Source organism: Gambusia affinis, linkage group LG19 (genome assembly GCF_019740435.1).
Source record: "Gambusia affinis linkage group LG19, SWU_Gaff_1.0, whole genome shotgun sequence".
Classification (NCBI taxonomy): Eukaryota; Metazoa; Chordata; class Actinopteri; order Cyprinodontiformes; family Poeciliidae; genus Gambusia; species Gambusia affinis.
In genome coordinates this window covers 16,067,609-16,083,771 of record NC_057886.1, presented here as the reverse complement: position 1 = coordinate 16,083,771, position 16,163 = coordinate 16,067,609, and the positions used below count along the sequence as shown (strand labels likewise).

Below are 16,163 nucleotides of genomic sequence, written 5' to 3'. Positions count from 1 at the left end.
AGTTTTGTCTTGTTTCAAGTCCACTATAATATTTACACATGAAACTGGACCAAAAATACGTGGTAAGATTTTGTGTTTTTGCAGTTTTGAGACTGGATTTGATTATTAGATCACAATTTAATGGTTAAAAAATTATTTGTTTATAGTTGTGGGGGCATTTGTGATCAACTATTTATTTTACTTATGATTTTTTTTTTTCAACTAGTGGTTTGGATGTTTTCCAGCCTTTTGACAATTATAGTCATCACAAAATATTAAAGCTTTATGGTAGATTAAAACAATACCACAAATAATCTTGTGTTTTTCTTTCCAACTATTAAAATCTAGAGCTAAAATTGTGATGTAAATTACCCTAAACACAGCATTTGCCTCTAAAAATTGAAGAATTGGATACAAACATGAAACACAAAGGAGTAAAGCTAATAAAATTATATTGATGATTGAACAATTTTCCTTCAATGTAGTCAGTATTGAAGATTTTGCTAATTTGGTTTTGCTGTGAGAGTGACATCTGCTGGTTACCTCTAGATATGTTCAGACATCTCAACGTACTTGAACAACAACCAGTGTTACTTATTTAAGCAAAACGAACATTGGTTATTTGGTTGAAAAGTCAGCGTTTTTATTGCTGGTTGTGTTTGATCATCATGTATTTGTGTGCAGACTCAGCTCAGCGGTCGCAGAGCACAGACGGGCGGTTCGTCCGTCCCGTCGGACTCAGGGCTCCAGAAACCCGCTGAGGGCTCTGGCGGCCAGAGACGACATCAGGCAGGACTACATGGGGGAAAGGGACGACAATGCTGCAGAGGAGAGGGGCCAAGCAGAAAAAAGTGAGTTCATTTTCTCATTTGTTGTCGTTTATTTCACTCAGCTGCTTCATGTCGTTTAATCCTCTGTCTACAGATTGTAAAAACTCTTCCTCACCAGATTCACATCCTGTCACATCCTCAGAGAAGGAGATAAGCAAGTCTTTTCCTCCATTCAGCAACCTGATGCTTATTCACATCAAAGGTAAGTAAATATTTTAGTGATTTGTTTGCTTATTTTGCTGTCTATTTAATCATCCTCGCCGGACTTTGGCAGGGAGGTGGCAGGTCCAGGTACGTGTGGTCGAACCCTCGGTCCGATCGCTGAACAGCGGAGACTGCTTCCTGCTCGTCGATCCCGATCATTGCATCCTGTGGAGCGGAGAGTTTGCCAACAAGGAGGAGAGAGCCAAGGTACCCAAAGGACAAACTTGGGGGTGAAACAATTCATCAGATTAATTGTGATACATCGATTATTAATGAACTAATTTAGTCATTGATTCATCATTAACTGGACTCTAAACAGACCCATTTGCTGAAAGAACAACATAATCAGAGCAGTAAATAAACCAGAAATGTAAAAAAATATATACATTTCGCATTTAAGGTAAAAAAAAAATACCGTAAATACATTTTTGCTTTGTTCAGTTAAAATTCTGTGAAAAATTTTTTTTATTCTGTCAAGCAGCTTTTGCATCCAATTATTAATCAGTTACTGGTTGATGACAAATCAAGGGATCAGTTTTACATTTCATTGATGTTAGTCAAGCTGAAGGGGCGGAAGTTTTCACATGTTGATGATTTTAGCTGCAGCAGCATCCTTTGCTACTCTCACTAAAGGAATGCGTTTTAGGCAATATTTCTTCTAAATAATCAACTTATTTGTTTATTTGCATCTTTTAATGTCTTTTAAGGCAGTTTGAGCATCAGAAATAACATTTAAGTCAATTATTTTAGGTTATACTTTATTTTAAAAAGGGATTGAATAACAGAAAACAACAATTATGATGAAACAGTTACGATTAAAAGGTTTTTTGGATTTTTTTTTGTTTTCTTATCTTCCCTCCAACTGTCTGAGGCCCCCACAGCGCCCCCTGGTGGTCCCCACTTTGAAAACCACTGGGTTAAACTATGATATTTTAAATTGCCCTCTAATTCATCTTATGGGGAAATTCAACAGAACTACAACCCATCCAAATTCTGAGACTATGTGCTATTATCTGCTGGTATATTTGTTCCTTGAAACTGTTTACTGCGTTTGATGCATTCAGTTTGTCATCTGTGATCTAGGACTCTCAGGAAGTCCAGTTAGTGTTTTCATTTCTTCTTATTTTTGCCTTCTCTATTTTCTGGTGTAACTGCAAACAGTTTTTGTTTTCAGGCTCTTGAACTGGCCGCCTTCATCCAGAGCCGAAGGGAGCTCGGCTGTCGCGCCTCCCAGGTCGTCCACCTGGACGAAGGGCTGAACTCTGACGGCCCTGAAGCTGCAGACTTTTGGAGTCTTCTTGGAGAAAGAAAACATTACAGAGGTTAAATTAGAAACACATGTAGTTTTCAGCAGCCATGCAGAAAAACAAAAGCTACATATATGCTAGTTTTGTTGCATTATACAGGTATTTGCTTGTTTCCTCCCACAGGTGCTGGTGCTCCAGATGAGGATGAGCTGTTTGAACAAGGCGTAGTGGAGTCCAACTGTGTGTACAGCCTAATGGAGGACAGATTGGTGCCTCATGAACAGGCCTGGGCCTCCATCCCCAGCACCGCCCTGCTGGACTCCTCTGAGGTCAGCGCCTCAGTAAACATCCATTTTCTAGATACTTTCATTTACATTTACTTGAGCTGCATCTTGGGGAAAAAAATACTTCCAGTAGCATTTTTACTGCGTTGTACATTATACGTTTACTTGAGTAATATTATTATGAACTGTTGCGACTGCATACTCTATTCAATGCAGAAAGAAAAAACATATTTTAATCAGAAATATGTAAAGCACAGTCACAAACATAAAGTTTATGTTAAAGTGAGACTACTTCTTATTACACCAGTTTAATTCTAAAGTTATTTTCTATCTGCTGAGCCTATTGAGTCATTTTGAGTTTAGAAAGATACAGTAAACAATATTTAGTACATACCCCTCTCCTAACATACACGTTACCTACTATAAGTATAATTTTTTTATGAAGTTAAATATTTTTGTGTGTAAAAAGGTTTTTTCTACTTATTTATACTGTTTTTGAAATTTATTTTAATCTTTAAAATATCAGAATTTGCACATAACGTTATGTTTTGTCTGTTTCAAATGATTTAAAAATATTAAATTGTGGTCAGTTACTCAGCAGTTGAGTAGCCTTTTTTACCTAATACTTTTTTGCTACTTTTTAAAAAAAAACATAAACTTTTCTCTTTTACATGAGTACTGTAAAAATATTCTGAGTACAATTTGTGTCTACGCTACCCACCTCTGGTGCTCTGATGCTTCCAGGTCCTGGTGTTCGATTTTGGCAGCGAGGTGTATCTGTGGCATGGACGCGATGTTTCACCCAGCAGGAAGAACGTTGCTCTCCAGCTGACTCACCAGGTGTGGGTTGGAGAGTACGACTACAGCAACTGTCGAGTCAACCCACTGGATCCCACTCAGTGTAACCCCAGCATTCAGCCGTATGTTCAAAAATGACATATTATAAACCACTGGCAGACATAAAGTCCTTCAAACTGCAAGATACAGTAATCTGTTTAATGACACTGAGAGGCACACTACAAAAACACTAAATTTTACAAAGTATTTTTGCATAGTTTCTGTTGCAAACATGTCCTTACATTTGAAATAAGACAAAACTAACTTACAGACCTCAACTACTGCAAAGAAAACAAGTTCATATTCACTTAGAAACAACAACATTAATGTTCCGAAATCAATATTTGGTGGAAAAACCATAACGTTTTTAATGGGGTTCAGTGCAGAATCCCATGGAAAATATTGTTCAGTGCAGAGGTTTAACCCTCTGCACTGAACCTCAGATGTATTTTGTATTGTGAATGAAGCACAATACGTAAAATATGATTCAATTTTAAAATCAAAGAAACGTGTTCATAAAATATTGGTATACAACTCCTTAAATTGACATCATCTTTTGATTTAAATTCAGTCCTATTTGGGAACAATTCATGCACAGAAACAATGATGCAATTTTAGCATTAAAAAAGTAGGAGAAAAAAACACACATACTGGTTACAACTTTGTTTTCAAAGTGCTGACTTCAGAGCCCCCAGCCTTGCTGGGAGCTGTGTTATATATTTTGGGAATGGGTTTCTGTAATCAAGCCTGTTGGACTCTGCTTCAGATTTAGCTTCTGTAACGGCTGCATTAATATTTAGGGTGGTCTTATGATGATGCGGTTTGTGCCCAGGAGGGGAGAGGGCCGTCCCAGCTGGGCCCTGCTCGCCGTGGTTACCGAGGACAACGAGACGGCGCTGTTCCGGGAGAAGTTCCTGAGCCCGATGTGTGGAAGCGACGACACGGTGGAGGTCGCTTCAGAGGGGAATGCAATGCAGGTTAATCTCACAGTTCAGTGGTTTATACTCTGATCTCACCCGTACTCTCTAACAAAACCAATACAGCCAAAATAGTATTCTATTTTTTTTTTTTGTAATATGACTTTCTATCTTATTTCAAAGAGGCAGTATAAGGTAAAATGTACCTTTTTCAGCTTTACATCATATTAAAATGCTATTACATCATCAAAAACATACTTGGACTGTGACTTTAATGCTTTGATTCATGTTTGAGAAATGGTTTAATCTCCATGGCAACCATTCAGCTGTGCAAAACGTCTGGGTAGACCTAGCCCCGCCTTCAAGGCCAAGGTTCAGAGCTTCTGTCTTACAGTGCAGCCCTTCCCAGCAACCTCCCTACTCAGCTCCTTCAGACTAGTCAGCAGCGATTAGCAAACACCTGGTTGAACTGCTGAGCTTATTATTGGAGCTACTTCTCAGTGTAACGCTGGTAAAAATGTTGTTAAAGGGTTAATAGAGGAGCGATGTTGGGATGATGTCCTGAAGGTGGATTTTCAGAAAGAGCAGGTGTTTCTTAAAGAGATAGAGATCCAATTTCAAGGTGTTAAATTACAAAGTCAAATTTCTTTTAAGCCATATTTGATATATACAGCATTTTTATAACAACTGAAGTTAACAATGTTCTTGGTTGTGGTATAAAGAGGCTATAAACTAGCCTGTAATACACATAATACTACCCATTTAAAATGAAACAATATTACAAATTAATGATTTGTAATATACATTTCCATATTAATTTTACAGTCCCTCCCTGTTGAACCACCATCATCAGATGTCCTGACTCCCTGCGATATTAAAGCTCTGGCGTCCGGTGGACTGCTGGAAGGAGACGCCTCAGTCCGGACTGTTCTCTCCGGGGTTGATGTTCATCGGGGCCAGGGTGTCATCACCCTGGAGGAAGGCCATCAGATGGAGCTGAGGACCGTTTCAGTGGATACCTGGCACGTCCAGGAGTTTGATGACAGTGAAATTCAAGTGGAAAGCACGGGGCAGCTTCACGAAGGAGATTCCTACGTGATCCGCTGGACATATAGCATCACTGCGTTTGGTCAGTGACTACTGATGATGCAAAGTTACGATAACAAACACAGATTGTGATTTTTTTTCACCTTAATGCTTCTTCTTGTTCATTATAGATAACAGGAATAGCCATGATGAGCGTGGGAATGCTTCCAAACCAAAGGAGAACACAGCGTTCTTCCTGTGGCGAGGACGCCATTCCTGTGTCAGCGGACAGGACACGGCAGCTTTTCTATCCATCGGGATGAACAACCATGAAGACTCACAAGTATGGATCACTTCTGCACTTTAAATGTCTAGAATATAAACCTAAGAAGCTGTAGAAATCTAGTTCTGTAACTAAAAGATCCTAGAATCACCCAGTATAGTCAAAATATTACAAGTCAATTAATATTAAGGGGATTTTATAGAGTTCCTAATAAGGAAGAATGTGTACTGTGTTGTAAATATGTAAGTACAGGTAGCTTTTCAAAATAGTGTCAGTGTTTGCAATTCTGATTCTGATTCTGCTCATTTTCAGCCATAAATGAAATTATGTTTTGTATTGTTTAAAAAAGCATTGGGTGTTACAGTCTGTGTGTTGTTTCTGTAGCTGGTTGTTCCTCAGGGTAAGGAACCCCCCTGCTTCCTGCAGCTTTTCCAGGGAGGTCTGGTCATTCACAAGGGAAAGCGAGAGGAACCCACCTCCACTGCAGGTGGAGTAAAATCTGCTTCTAGTTTTTTCCCAGTTTCATATTTTTTAACTGAAATAACATTTGTTTTTCCTCACAACAGACTGGCGTCTGTTTTGCGTGCGAGGGGAGCTCCCAGAGGAGGCTTTGCTGCTAGAGGGGGATTGCTGCTGTTCCAGCCTGAGGTCGAGGGGCTCAGTCGTCCTGCTGAACAGCCAGCAGGGGGTGCTGTATCTCTGGACCGGCTGTAAAGCCCACAGCAGCACCCGAGAAGTTAGTAAGAAGGCAGTGGAGCGTCTCACTGAAATGTAAAGCATGAATCTAGTTTTCTGTCTCAGTGCAGCATTTGTTTCCAGCTTTCTGTTTTTGAGTTTGGTGTTTTTCAGGAGTCCGTCAGAACTGGGCCTCTGCAAAAGCAACCCTGTGACAGTGCGTTTTGTAGAGGAGGGTTCAGAGCCCTCAGACTTCTGGACCGCTTTGGGCCAGATGGACAGAAAGGCCTATGACTGCATGCTGCAAGGTGCAACATGATGCACATTTTAGTTTTTATCATTAAGATTACAGTAGGAGACGACATTTCTGTTCTCTCCTTGCAGATCCTGGAAAGTACAACTTCACTCCCCGCCTTTTCCATCTGAGTGCCTCTTCTAGCAGATTTGAAGCAGAGGAGCTCCGGAGTCCGATCCGGCTGCCAGGGGTCGTGATGGCGATGCCCTTTGTCCAGGAAAGCCTGTACTCTGTTCCTCAACCAGGTGAAAAATATGGAAAAATTTCAAGCACATTATGCTGTGAATAATTTCAAATATGTAGAAATTATTCAAACTCTACATTTTTGTATGCCAAACATTCCATAGAAACAGTAAGGGTAGATTCACACCAGGAAAATCCGTAGGTCCAAACCCAAAGCTGACTGTATTTTGCTTGTTTGGTGCAGTTTGCTTTCACATTTTTGCAAGTGGGCTATAATTTGTAAACAACGCCATGCCAGTGACTTTCATTGCTCCCATTTGACAGAAATTATGGGGGCGGGACAAAACACAGACTCTGAAAAACAAACATGGAATTTCAGTTTTCTGCATTGGTGCTGTTATTATGTCTGCAAAGCAATTTTGAATGTCAGGTGCAGCTCATTATACACATGTTTCATGATGGGATATTTCTAATTTTGGAACAGCATCAGCAAATGCTCTGCATACCTTGACCCACAATATGCTGGCAGCAGCATCACTAAGCGGAAAGATTAGGTACAATTTCATCACAGTCAATACATACGGTAGTAGCGTTAGCAACAACGAAGGACTCATTTTTACTCTAAGGCCCAGCAACGGTGGCTCATGAAGTCCAGTCAGACATTTATTTCCTGTAGTTCTTCTGCATCGAGGCCGGTCTGTATTTACAGCCCAAATGAACCGTACTAAAGTTAGTTTGGAAGCGGAGCCAGACCGCCTCAATAAGCTGGTTTTCACAAAATCTCCCAATCAACCAAGGAAACAAACTCTGATCCGTTTAAAGCGGACCAAATGTGTCAGGTGTGAATAAACCTTGAAGTCAAACATAACAGAATTTTACTCTATGTTATTATTTAATTACCTCTGCTTTCTGTCATCAGCCTTATTCCTGCTTGACAACCGGTTAGAGGTCTACCTGTGGCAGAGAGGTCAGCCTGAGCAAACAGAGAGCTCTGCTGCAGCCTGGAGCCTCTGGCACAGCGAGAGAAAGTGTGCCATGCAGACGACTCTTCAGTACTGCAAAGGTCAGGGGAATTACTTTCATGGATAATTGCCTTAGAAATGAAGGCATTTGTGTAATGTTTTTCTGTGTTTAATATCCTCTCATGCATCCACTCTGAACCAGAGATAAACCCGAGAAGGCCCCCACAGGCTTACTTCATCTTTGAGGGATCAGAGCCTCTCACCTTCACTAACATCTTCCCCCGCTGGGAGAGGAACCATGGACCTCTCACACAGGTATGCATGATTAATATTTCCTTCCAGAAAGTAGACTAGATGTTGTGTTGCATATTTATTTGAGCTTCTACACACTATGACCTCTGGCAGAAGTGACTCAACTGTTTCACATGTTTAGGAAAACAAATTCTGCAGCTTTCTGGAGGGATGCTCCTCACCAATAACTGCTGTGAACAAAATCTCAGATGAAATTCTCCTCTTTCATTCTTATATAAGGGAATAAATCATCTACTTATTTTTGAAAATTTTCCAGGGGCTTGTTATAGTATTAAAAACAAACTTTAATGTATTTGATTAGGATTTTAATGCAGGAGATGGACAGAAGGTAATGCATAACTGTGAAGTGAAAGAAAAAAGGTGAATGCTTTTCTCCTGAGACAGCCCTGTATTTAACTCCATCTGTTTCCTATCAACTGTGACCAGAGTGACATGCATACATGTATTTTGTCTTCTCTTATGAGAGCTTATATTCCCACATATTTCCTGTCTCCCCGGCAGAACAACGATATTTATAGTGAGAATAAATTAAAGACAGGTGGACTTTATACTGATTTGGTCACTTTTGAAGACAGAAGGTGGCACTAGAGTTTTTTTTAGGGGTATCAAAGTCAGTAGACTGAATATAAATATTGTACATACCACACTGTAAAATGAGTATTTTTTTTCTTTTCTTTTTTACAGTCAGAGTCACTTAATGCATTTTTCTAACATTAGGTAATTAATGGCTTCACCATCAGACCAGCAAACATGCAATATGCAAACAGTGATTTATCTTTTATTTCTCGACCCCTAAAACTGAGCACTTATGTTAAACTCATGTTTTATTAATTTTTCTGCAGTCGTCTGGCAACATACTTAAAGAAATGCTGCATATCAGTGAAAGCAGAGTCTGATCCTGTCAATGCTTGTTTTTAAGAAAAGTCATTGTGAACCGAAACTTAAAGTTCCTTCCTAACTTTTGCCCCTCTAATGTATATGACATTTAATTCACTATAACAGACATGGATGTTTGGACTTGTAAGGTGAAAAATGTTTTGATATATTCATTATATGAAAACCTTATTTGAACATTTGACTCCAAACTGCTGTCCCTCAATTCCTTTTTATTGTGCTTATGGTAAAATTTATGTCAAAACTACTTTATGGAAAACTAGTTGGGATAAACATTAGTGATTTAAAATGATTTGAGCAAAACATTTGCAAAGTTGTTCAGCAGCAAAATGATAACCAAAAGGTCAAAGAAATGCAAACTTCCTTCATTCATTGAGTAAAATCTTTGGGATTTAGGATAAAAGGAACAAATTGAAATAAAAGCAAAACTTTAGAACTAGTATCGCTTTTGAATTTTAAATTAAACTTTTTAATTGTGTTTGTTTTTTAATAATTGCTCTGGTACAGACTCCATTTTGTTATTGCCCGGTGTCACTTTCTTCATGTTGATGTGAATTAGAGGGACTCAGGGGAAGTGAAGCTGACCTTGGTGCAGGACGCCCTGGCCCAGCTCATGAAGACCCAGTACCCTGTGGAAGAGCTGCTGCGGAGCCCCTTACCTGCAGGCGTGGACCCGCAGCACCTGGAGGTCTACCTGTCTGATCAGGACTTCCAGGTAACCTGAAAGCTACTGCAGTGGCATCTTTCAACCAGCAGAGTGCAGTGTTCACCTGAAATAAATGCCTATTTCCTCATAGGAGAATCATAATCCAGAGATAAAGGCAGAACTTTATTAACATTTGTTGTTGATTTTATAAACTAACTTCTACATTGCTTCTATTTCAGGCTATTTTGGAAATGAAGCGGGATGAATATGCCTCCCTTCCCGGCTGGAAGCAAACTGATCTGAAGAAAAGCAAAGGGTTGTTTTATTAGACAACCGGATCGAGTGAAAGGCAAGCAGCGATTCTGCACCTGGGACTTCTTCCTTTAATAAGAACGGAAGGTGAAGCTGGGATAGCGCCATTTTTATTGCACCAAAGACTGCTCCAAGCATAATAAACAGAGAAAGAAAAATCACTTTATTTATGTCAAAATAATATGAGTGTGTAAACTTTTAACTGGAAAACGATTTCTCTAAAGTAACCACTTGGTTCCTATAGGACATTTTGTTTCTGTACAAGTTAGTGAAAAATAAAAATCAATGGCAATAAGCAAGAAACATCAAATGAAAATGGGAAAAACAAAGTATATATTTTAAAATGGTTCAGTGCATGTCAATGCATATAAACATGGAAACAAAAAAGAAAATAAGAAATTTCTACGTCTTCTTTTATTACAAAAAAACATCTGTGTGTTTTAAGTTCTTCCTTTTTAAAAAAAAAAACCTAGCAGAAAACATCTCTATTCCCACAATTTCTGATTGTCATTCAACTGTTATTTTTATGCCAGGACTTTGTGTACAAAGCGACATGGACTGTAACCGAGGCCAGTGTGTTCACATAGTCTGTGGCTAATGCCTTATTACAGCTCCTTGGGGATTCACTATTAGCTATGCATGAAGGAGCAGGTAGACATGCTCCAATAACATCCCGCCAGCCCAGAGAGACAAGCTAATTCTGTTTCAATCAACTAAAAATGTCCTCATGACACAGCAACACAGCGCTGTAAAAACGTGCCCTTAAAATGTTTTGTATCTTAATACCAGGCAAAGTTAACAAGTAAATAGAAAATGCAAGTTTTCAAATGATGGTTTCATTAATTTGAAGGGGGAGAAGCAACTCAAAAATGCTTTCAGAAAGCTACACATTATGTCTAAATTGAAGTAAGCTCAGGAACAGATGGGGGGGAAATGGTATTCAGTCTGGATTGGTTTGCAAAGATGTTTTTGGGGCTTCAGGGAGATGCAAATGGAGAAAACACAAAAAAATTGTGAACCCTCCCAGAAGTGGCCGGCCTACCAAAATCACTCCCAAGAGTGCAAAGACAACTGATCCACAAAAAAATCCACAGCAATATCTACGGTACTACAGGCCTCATTGCATAAGTTAAAGTCAGGGTTCATTATTCAGCAATAAAACTGAGGCATCAATGAAGGACCTACACTGCAAACACACAAAATGTTTCCAAGTATTATTTTCTAGTTTTTAATGACAATATCTTGGCACATTTGAAATGAGACAAAACTAACTTAGGCTAGACTAACTTACAGGCTAGATAAGACTTTTGGGAAAATCTGTTGACTGATCAGATGAAAGTGTAACTTTTTGGGAGATATGCATCCAATATGGCCCAAAACACACCAGATCGGCTTTGGCATCAAGACCAAGATACCAATTCAAGACCAAGATGGCAGCAATTTGACCAGAATGTCATGAATAAAACTGGAAGTAAAATATGTTTGAAAATACAAACTTTTACATGCAGAAACCATGGTGTATCTATCCAACGCAGGACCTCAGAAGTTCAGCTTTTGGTTACACTGGCAGGATTTCCAGTATTGAGCTAAACTGGTCATCCATGGAAAGAGCTGCACATGTAAAGTGTGTCACAAGTGAAGGGGAAAACTAATAAAAAATTCCCTAGAAAGAACTGCATTTTATTTACCCCACCTGCATCAAAGTATTTGAAGAATCCACTCTTTTATTTTTTTTCTCACCAAATCCCAGTTAAACTGACCCCACACATGCTAAGTAAGCCAGGTTTCTCTAACTTTTTTTACACTGAATTGGAGCACCTTCGGGTTCACTGGTTAATGGATGTCATTTTCGTCAGGATGGATTAGCTGACTAAGCCTCCTTGTGACTGCAGTGCTGGTTAGACTGGATTATAGGCCCACTACTGGATGGTGCATTTCAGAAAATGATTTTAAAAACATTCTGTCCACTGTAGAGCCACAGATGTGAAACTGAAATGTCTATTTTAGTACGTATCACTAGGTCAGCGTTGGAATGCAACAGCTTTTTCATGGTTTGTATTTTTGACTGTAGTTTGTGCTGCTTCAGGTTTTTTCCTCAAATGGCCTGTTCTCTCTGAGCATCATCTCCAAAAAGGATTCGCTCTGGTTCGGAAGCCAGCGCCGCTTCACGCAGAACCACCATGTGATCCTCCGCTGCGTGAAGCGACTGGTCGATCCAGTCCAGGCTGCCGGACATGTGACAGGCGTTGCGGGTGACCAGCACTAGGTGGCTGACTGAAAGCAGCAGAGCAGTGGCTCTGAGGAGGAACAAGATACATAAATTTGAAAAAACAAGCAGCTCAAACTCTTCTCTTTCAGCAATCAAACTCAGTGAGACTACCTGGCGTCCAGGAGGATTGGATCCAGAGGAGGGTACATAGACCTGACCACATCGTCCACCCTTTAGGACACAAAACAAGAACACAAGTCAGCCCATGCTAGAGCTGTAATAACATCAGGTTCTAGCGAGGCGTTACCTTGGACTGATTCGTTTGGCCACTGTGATGATGTCACTCAAACTGGCAGGTGCTTTGACCTTTGCCCCTGAACCCATTGTCATGGCCACCAATTTTTCAGTCAAAGTGTGGCAGATCTGTGTGTGGACTAGATGTATTAGTTAAATCAATATTATACGGTAACAAAAAAAGTAGTAATTTTACCTTCAGAATAGAGATGCAGTGTGACACCAAGCCGCTGTTAAACACAAATTCAAAGTTTAGCAACTAAAATCGACAGAGACAATGTCTGACAAATGATTTGGTTGCGGTTCGACATACGATGCGTCCTCTATCCAGTCCTCGTTCTCCAGGATGGCTTCGATGTGAGGGTTGGTGATAACCACGTCGTCCAGCTCCAGCTCCGAAGGCTCACTCTGCGTTTCCATGGCGCTAATCAGATCCACGGTGGGTCTGTCCAACAACAGGGAACGAAGAACTGGATGAAAATGTACAAGATTCTGCTGGTATTTAAGTTGAGAATGGCTAAAGATGTGTTCGCAACCAAAGCGAAACCAATTCATGCCCACTAGATTAGGGGTTCCCAACCTTGTTCATGCCATGACCTTTGTGACCCCTTACGGATAATGCTACAAAATATGTGAAGAAATATCAACTTTTGGAATGTTGTTTTTTTTTTTACACACAATTCAATATTTATTACATTCTTTTAACATAAATACTGTCTGATCTTATTCCTGTGGCAGACTTTATTACCAAACAATACAATTTTCCATCACAATTTCCCCTTTTGAGTTTAAGAAAATATGCAGTATTTTATATTTTTGCAGCAGTGTCCTCCACAGCTGGGCTGATGGATGGTTCCTTTGGTCTTTTTCTTGTACTCCATTTTTTTTTTTTTTTTTTTTAGGAAAACAGGTAAAAAAATTTTTGTTTTTCTATTTATCATGTTGATGTGTTCTTTAGTGTGTCCAAGGTCTCTCCTTGGTTTGAACAGAATAAGAAAAACCCACAAAAACACACTGTTTAATTTCCAATTGACTTAATATACAGCTCTGGAAAAAATTAAGAGACCACTTAAAATTATCAGTTTTTCTGATTTTGCTTTTTATAGGTTTATGTTTGAGTAAAATGAACATTGTTCTTTTATTCTATGAACTGCTGACAACATGTCTCTGGTATTCCAAGCGAAAACATTGTATTTATTTGCAGAAAATGATAAGTTGTCAAAATAATGAAAAAGATGCAGAGCTTTCAGACCTCAAATAATGCAAATAAAAAAAGCTCATATTCATTTAGAAACAACAACACTAGTGAAACCAATATTTGGTGGAAAAACCATGAGATTTTCAACGGGGTTCAGTGCAGTGGACTCTTCATTTTTTCTATATTTCTTTAAGCTATGTTAAATAGAACAATGCAGAATTAACTATCAACAAACCCAATACCAAAGCTTCTTTTTGTGAGCCAACACTAACAACCCTTTTGCTTTGCAGGCCCAAGCTGTGCTAAAAGTTTATGTATTCTTATTAATGCTTCATATTCTGTAGAGGCTTTGTGCAGATTTACTGACTTGGAGTCGAAGTGGTGCAGCAGGTCATGAGGGTGGCAGTAGCGATGTCGGCACACCACCACCAGAGCAACAAAGGAGGCCAGAAAGATGGTGGCCAACACTCCTATGGCCACGATCACCACCGTCTCCATGGCGAACCGTAAGTCCCACAGCGTCTGACGGCAGAGACTCGTCAAGAAGAAAGGAGTCCAATCACGGTTTGGCTGATTGTCCGAGCTTTACTTACAGATAGATACTCATCTGTGGAGGAGAGGATACTTGTTAACTTCAGCCTGATTGGCGACATTATCACCCTACTTCAGAATATTTCTGGCAGAAATGTTAGTACTGCTATGACGAAATATAACTCTGAACCCATGGAGAGGAGAACATAATCAGCAGCACTTAGTCTGGCTGTAAATATGATACACATGAAGCACTTGAAGAGCACTTGCTTTTTTAATATAGTTTAATCGGAACAAAAACAAAATAATCAACATGAAAATAATTAATGGCTCATAAAGTCAAGAGCTTTAAATACACTTTGGGTAAACAACGCTCCCACTCACTTTTAATAACACCTTAATTAAACCTGCAATGTCAGACCAAAACAAAACCATGACCTGTTTGCCCTCTCATTTCAAAAGTGGTTGTTTATTTTTCTTCTGTTTCAAACTGTACCGGTAGATCTCAAAAGTGTTCTGTGATATTAAAAATGAGACCATAATAAATGAACAATAATTTGAAAAAATTTAACTTTTTGGAAACAAAAGTAAATTTTTCAGTCTAATTAAAAGTATATATATATTATAATATATTAGAATTTGACAGAATAATTTTTGACTTTTGAAACAGAACATTTTTTTCTAGACGATTTCTGAAATTAACCTCAAAATCTCTGAGTTTTTGTTTTTTGTTTTTTTTTTTGGCAAAAATGTACTCTTCCATCTTTTCTCTCTACAATGACCTCACTGCGCCATCGTACAAATTTGTCTGAAAGGTGAAAACAAAATGTTTGGAACGGAAGTAGATTGCTAACAAGCTAGTTTTGCTAACAACACTGACTTCGTTAAGAATTAACAGTATTATTTGTCCTGGCAGCATCACAAAAAAAACTGGATATCAACAAAATCACAGAGTGGAACGTGGTGGTGATGGCAGTATCATGATCTGGGGTTAATTTTCCTTCTTCCAGTTGGAATTTTGATTTTTGTCAGTGCTGAGTAAACAAACAGCTCCAACAATCACATGAGCATTTAGGAACATGTTTAAAGTAAAGAAAAAGAAAGTGTTGAAACAAATCATCATGGTCTCATTTACATAACAATTACAGAATCTGCTCCAGGTGCACTGGTTACATTGCTAAACTTCAAATGTTATAACATGACTAACCTGCATTTTTGCCTGGCTGAGTGTGTGAGATTACAGCATGGAATGTTGTAACTCTTTAATCTGATTAATTTTGTTAAACTCGCAGCATCATGAAGGGCTTTACCCAGCCTGAGAACTTTTTCATTTCTCACCAATAATTTGATCAAATCTGCTTCGATCTCAGCTAAAAAACAAAAACATAAATGTAAACATAAAACTTAACCTGCACCTCGGCAAAAACTGAAGACATAAAATAGCCAATGATATCAAAAGGAAGAAAATCTTTATTTTCCGTGAAATTGTTTTGCTTTTCCCTGTTTGCAGCGATATAAAAAACAATTTCATTTTTATTGATCAGAGTTCTGTGGAGCTGCTCCAGACAAAAGATAATAGAAAGGAAAAAAAATATTCATTGTAACGTTCAGCCTCAAGAAACGAACAGAATCTGCTGCATTTTAAAAAGTATCATCTTATTATTATAAGTCCTAAAGAATAAACCACCAAACCACATAAGCAACAGTCTAAATAAAAACTATTAAGCACCACACAAAAATATAGATACGAAAAGCTTCTTTTCCTGCGCCATGAAACAATGAACCGAAAGACACACACCCACATATTGAGTTTTTCCAAGAACAATTTCCTGATGTTAACTCTTCAAAAACTTTTCAAACACTTTATAAAAGTCCCTATTGATCTGAAACAGACAAATAAACTTATTTTTTGGCTACTTACCTGTACATTTCGCTTTTTTGTCGATTCTCTTTAAGCGACAAAATAGTTTTTACTCCGGCGGCGGGAGCGCGGAGACGGCACCAACGTCCCCCAGACCTGAGACGTGAACGCGCACTCCAACTGC

The 16,163-nt window shown here is 38.9% G+C and overlaps 2 protein-coding genes across 6 annotated transcripts in view; one reads left to right on the top strand and one right to left on the bottom strand.

Annotated features, from left to right (window-relative positions):
- Window positions 1-10,047, top strand: part of svilc (supervillin c) — a 26,705-nt gene extending 16,658 nt beyond the window's left edge. For 4 of the 5 annotated variants that reach the window (XM_044099895.1, XM_044099894.1, XM_044099892.1 and 1 more), the window contains 17 exons: window positions 664-830; window positions 904-1,011; window positions 1,084-1,220; window positions 2,188-2,335; window positions 2,444-2,589; window positions 3,289-3,464; window positions 4,214-4,358; window positions 5,124-5,427; window positions 5,516-5,667; window positions 5,992-6,094; window positions 6,171-6,378; window positions 6,457-6,590; window positions 6,667-6,822; window positions 7,680-7,823; window positions 7,925-8,037; window positions 9,488-9,643; window positions 9,814-10,047. In XM_044099895.1, coding sequence (XP_043955830.1) covers window positions 664-830; window positions 904-1,011; window positions 1,084-1,220; window positions 2,188-2,335; window positions 2,444-2,589; window positions 3,289-3,464; window positions 4,214-4,358; window positions 5,124-5,427; window positions 5,516-5,667; window positions 5,992-6,094; window positions 6,171-6,378; window positions 6,457-6,590; window positions 6,667-6,822; window positions 7,680-7,823; window positions 7,925-8,037; window positions 9,488-9,643; window positions 9,814-9,903 — 2,587 coding nt within the window. In that variant the 3' untranslated portion in view covers window positions 9,904-10,047. The remainder of the gene's footprint in view (window positions 1-663; window positions 831-903; window positions 1,012-1,083; window positions 1,221-2,187; window positions 2,336-2,443; window positions 2,590-3,288; window positions 3,465-4,213; window positions 4,359-5,123; window positions 5,428-5,515; window positions 5,668-5,991; window positions 6,095-6,170; window positions 6,379-6,456; window positions 6,591-6,666; window positions 6,823-7,679; window positions 7,824-7,924; window positions 8,038-9,487; window positions 9,644-9,813) is intronic. The other variant, XM_044099893.1, reaches the window with a different exon arrangement.
- Window positions 10,027-16,163, bottom strand: tmem98 (transmembrane protein 98). Its single transcript, XM_044099897.1, has 7 exons — window positions 16,040-16,163; window positions 13,955-14,194; window positions 12,703-12,834; window positions 12,586-12,619; window positions 12,403-12,518; window positions 12,267-12,326; window positions 10,027-12,183 (listed from the first exon to the last, which is right to left on the bottom strand). The coding sequence occupies exons 2-7, from the start codon at window positions 14,083-14,085 to the stop codon at window positions 11,982-11,984; spliced, it is 675 nt and encodes a 224-aa protein (XP_043955832.1). The 5' UTR covers window positions 14,086-14,194; window positions 16,040-16,163; the 3' UTR covers window positions 10,027-11,981.

What these genes read in the sequence shown, in the direction of transcription:
- tmem98 (XM_044099897.1), bottom strand. Translation starts at nt 14,085, where the DNA reads ATGGAGACGGTGGTGATCGTGGCCATAGGAGTGTTGGCCACCATCTTT. An exon ending in CTGCACCACTTCGACTCCAA is followed by an intron (nt 12,835 to 13,954) that starts GTCAGTAAATCT and finishes GTTGTTGGACAG; the next exon opens with ACCCACCGTGGATCTGATTA. An exon ending in GACTGGATAGAGGACGCATC is followed by an intron (nt 12,620 to 12,702) that starts GTATGTCGAACC and finishes TGTGTTTAACAG; the next exon opens with CGGCTTGGTGTCACACTGCA.